At 40.1% G+C, this 4,086-nt stretch overlaps 1 protein-coding gene across 1 annotated transcript; it reads left to right on the plus strand.

Moving 5' to 3' along the window:
* The first annotated feature begins 386 nt into the window (after positions 1-386).
* On the plus strand, positions 387-3,020 carry SBT1.3 (subtilase 1.3). Its single transcript, XM_078977208.1, has one exon. It carries the CDS (start codon positions 496-498, stop codon positions 2,842-2,844), a length of 2,349 nt encoding a protein of 782 aa, XP_078833334.1. The 5' UTR covers positions 387-495; the 3' UTR covers positions 2,845-3,020.
* Positions 3,021-4,086: the final 1,066 nt, after the last annotated feature.

Genomic DNA, 4,086 nt, shown 5'->3' on the forward strand with positions numbered 1-4,086 from the left:
AAGGTACAAAAAAGTTCCTTTTTTTTTTTTTTTTTTGTAGTACCATTATTACAAGATTACTTTCTATATCTTTGGTCATGTATCATATCTCCAATTTGGGAAATAAACGTCCCACTTTCTAGTTGTCATGTCATGGTAGTTAATGGAATAAACAGTTTAAATGTCATTTGAACATCATCATCACCTTAGATAAGTAGTAAATCTCCTTTGTTAATGTTAATGTGTTTAAAAGTTTAAATACCTGAAGTGGTAATGATTCATTAAATTCTCATCACCAGCCAAAGTCCATGTCCCAAAAACTAAATACGAACCGCCATAATTATACAACTACCACTTTTATTACCTGCACAAGATGACAGAACCAAGCACGTACCCTCCTCTTTACTCTTTACTCCACTCCACACACCGCCTCTAATAAAAACACTCCATTTGCCTTTTTCTTCTTCACTCGTCTTCTTCGTTTCATCTTATCCCAACAATTTAAAATTGGAAGAAATGGGTGGGATTAATCCACTCAAATGGTGGATATTCTTGTATCTATCAACCTATCTCACAATCAACAACATTGCTCTCTCTTCCACCAACAATGGCGTCTCCAAGAAAACTTATATTGTTCACATGGATATCACCGCCATCCCTACCACCTTCACCGACCATGTTTCGTGGTTCTCATCGCTCGTGAAATCAGTTGCAGTTCCATTGGATGATTTCAATGAAGAAGAAGAAGAAGAAGAAAGGGTGATGTATACGTACCAGTCGGCTTTCCATGGTATGGCGGCACGGCTGAGCGAGGAGGAAGCGGAGCGGCTTGAGGATCAGAATGGCGTTGTTAGCGTACTCCCCGAGGTTAGATATGAACTTCATACCACACGAAGTCCAATGTTTTTAGGGCTTGAGCCACAAGATAGTACGAGCGTCTGGACTGACAAATTGACTGATCACGACGTGGTTGTCGGTGTACTGGATACCGGAATCTGGCCGGAGAGTCAGAGTTTCAACGACACTGGATTTACCTCGATTCCCGCGCACTGGAGAGGCGTTTGTGAAGTGGGCCGGGGTTTTGAAAAGCGTCATTGTAATAAAAAGATAGTCGGTGCTAGGGCGTTTTACCGTGGATACGAAGCTGCCACCGGGAATATAAACGAGGAGAAAGAATATAAATCTCCTAGAGATCAAGACGGGCATGGAACTCACACGGCGGCGACAGTTGCAGGTTCGCCGGTGCATGGGGCAAATCTTTTGGGGTACGCTTACGGCACAGCTCGAGGAATGTCCCCCGGAGCTAGAATTGCTGCATATAAAGTGTGTTGGACCGGTGGGTGTTTTAGCTCTGATATTCTCTCCGCCGTCGACAAGGCGGTGACAGATGGAGTCAATGTCATGTCTATTTCTTTAGGCGGTGGAGTTTCGTCGTACCACCGTGACAGTTTGTCGATTGCAGCGTTTGGAGCCATGGAGAAGGGGATTCTCATTTCGTGCTCCGCAGGAAACGGTGGGCCTGACCCGGTCAGCCTGACTAATGTTTCTCCATGGATTACGACAGTCGGAGCAAGCACCATGGACCGAGATTTTCCCGGGTCTGTGAAGCTCGGATCCGGGGCGATGCTAAAAGGAGTCTCTCTTTACAAAGGGCGAAGAAATCTATCGCCAAAAATGATGTACCCTGTGGTTTACACCGGGAGTAATTCAAGTAGCCCCGACCCGGGATCTTTGTGTTTGGAAGGAACTCTGGACCCACATGTAGTTTCCGGGAAGATTGTGATATGCGACAGGGGAATCAGTCCTCGAGTTCAAAAAGGTCAAGTGGTGAAACAAGCAGGCGGCATCGGCATGATTCTGTCCAACACCGCCGCCAATGGAGAGGAGCTCGTGGCAGACTGCCACCTTCTTCCGGCGGTGGCTGTCGGAGAAAAAGAAGGAAAAGCAATCAAACAGTATGCGATGACAGGTCGAAACCCCACAGCAAATCTGGCATTTTACGGGACTAAAATCGGTATAAAACCATCTCCGGTGGTGGCTGCGTTTTCATCCAGAGGACCTAATTTCCTGTCATTGGAGGTTTTAAAGCCGGATCTGGTGGCTCCGGGAGTGAACATACTGGCGGCATGGACCGGCGACATGGGGCCATCGAGTTTGGAGACCGATCGCCGGAGAGTCGCGTTCAATATTCTCTCAGGAACTTCCATGTCATGTCCTCACGTGAGTGGTGTTGCTGCATTACTCAAGGCAAGACACCCAGAGTGGAGCCCAGCTGCTATTAAATCAGCCCTGATGACAACCGCATATATCCATGATAACACCTATCACCCTTTACATGATTCTTCAACCGGTGGACTATCCAGCCCGTATGACCATGGTGCGGGTCATATCAACCCGTCTAAAGCGGTTGACCCTGGTTTGATTTACGACATTGGGCCACAAGATTACTTTGACTTTTTATGCACACAGGGTTTGACCCGAATTCAGCTCATGGTTTTCGCTAAGTTCTCAAATAGGACATGTCATCATTCGCTTTCCGGCCCGAGTGATTTGAATTACCCGGCTATCTCAGTTGTGTTTCCAGAAGATAAAAGAGTTTCTAGTTTGACAGTTCATAGAACAGTGACTAATGTCGGACCTCCGCTTTCAAAGTACCATGTTGTGGTTTCAGAATTCAAAGGTGTGAATGTGAAGGTGGAGCCATCGACATTAACTTTCACTAAAAAATATCAGAAACTGTCGTACAAGGTCACGTTTACAACAAAGACTAGGCAAACCGCACCACAGTCTGGGGCTTTGATTTGGAAAGATGGTGTACACAGAGTAAGAAGCCCAGTTATACTCACATGGTTGTCACCACTATAAACCATGCATGATGTTAAGGATCGACAATAAAAGAGAGAGCAATGTTAAAGTGTTGGATTCGTTCTCATATCATGTAATCCTTTTTGGGTTTTTTTTTTTTTGGTTTAGATTTAAGATTTAACTATTGTAAGGTGTATGCTTGCAATTTGAGAATTTCCTAGTTTGAGATGAGAAAAGATGACCAAAAGATACAGAAATCTTAAGATTGCTGCAATTTTTAGTTTACCGATTTTTATATCAACTGATAAACCGACAAATGGAGTTATTATGTGTTGTTATTACCTTCTCAAGTGGAAAGCAAATTGAATGGTACTATGGGCAAAAGAGACATAAGCTATCTATTTCAAAATCGGAAACACCGACAAAGGGAATGGAGACATTTTTTTTTTTAAAGTTATATCATGTTGCATTAATGTGGTGGTTAATGGTAGTTGTAAATCAACATCTTTTCCACGACTTATAAGCATATATGATGCATAATGGTAGTTATAAATCAACATCTTTTCACGACTCGTAAGCATAAATTAATGATGCATATAACTAATGTACGTACTGTTGGTGATCTTAGGAGTCAATAAATCATGTTAATATAATGGAATTTATAGATTATTAGTAGAATTTATTTATATTAATGGGATGCACGTTTATATAAATTGACTTTTGATATCAACGGTAGTGTTTAGGCCTGGAAATTAATTTTGTTGATGAAATTGTTACGGAAAACATTGTTTTTGGAATATATTTTCAATACTTATCCTTTAAACCGTTATCCTTAATTAACTGATAAAATCAACATTTAATGTTGATTTTGTTCTTATTTTTAGTAATTAGAAAATTTTGAATTCTATATAAATCCCTAGTTCATGATTTCTTATTAGTGACTTGATAAGAAATTGTTCTTTGAAATTTTATCTACATAATCTAGATTTCATAATACTTATGCATAGCATTGAAATTAATGTTATTATTTTTATTAATATTTATAAATATTAATAGACAACATATAACCATTTTAAATAATAATAAAAATATATAACCGTTATAAATATTAATAAAAATAGAAATTGTTCTTTGAAATTTTATCTACATAATCTGCACACGTGTTAATTATAGATAATATATAATCGTCATAAATATTAATAAAAATAATAATAGTAATTAGCCGGGATCCTGGGGTAGCTGAGGATCTTAAATATTGTAAGGATCATGACCCTAATAATTGCCCCCAAGTTATTCTGAAAA

This window comes from Lactuca saligna, chromosome 2, assembly GCF_052625555.1.
Source record: "Lactuca saligna cultivar CGN05327 chromosome 2, ASM5262555v1, whole genome shotgun sequence".
In the NCBI taxonomy this organism is placed as follows: domain Eukaryota; kingdom Viridiplantae; phylum Streptophyta; class Magnoliopsida; order Asterales; family Asteraceae; genus Lactuca; species Lactuca saligna.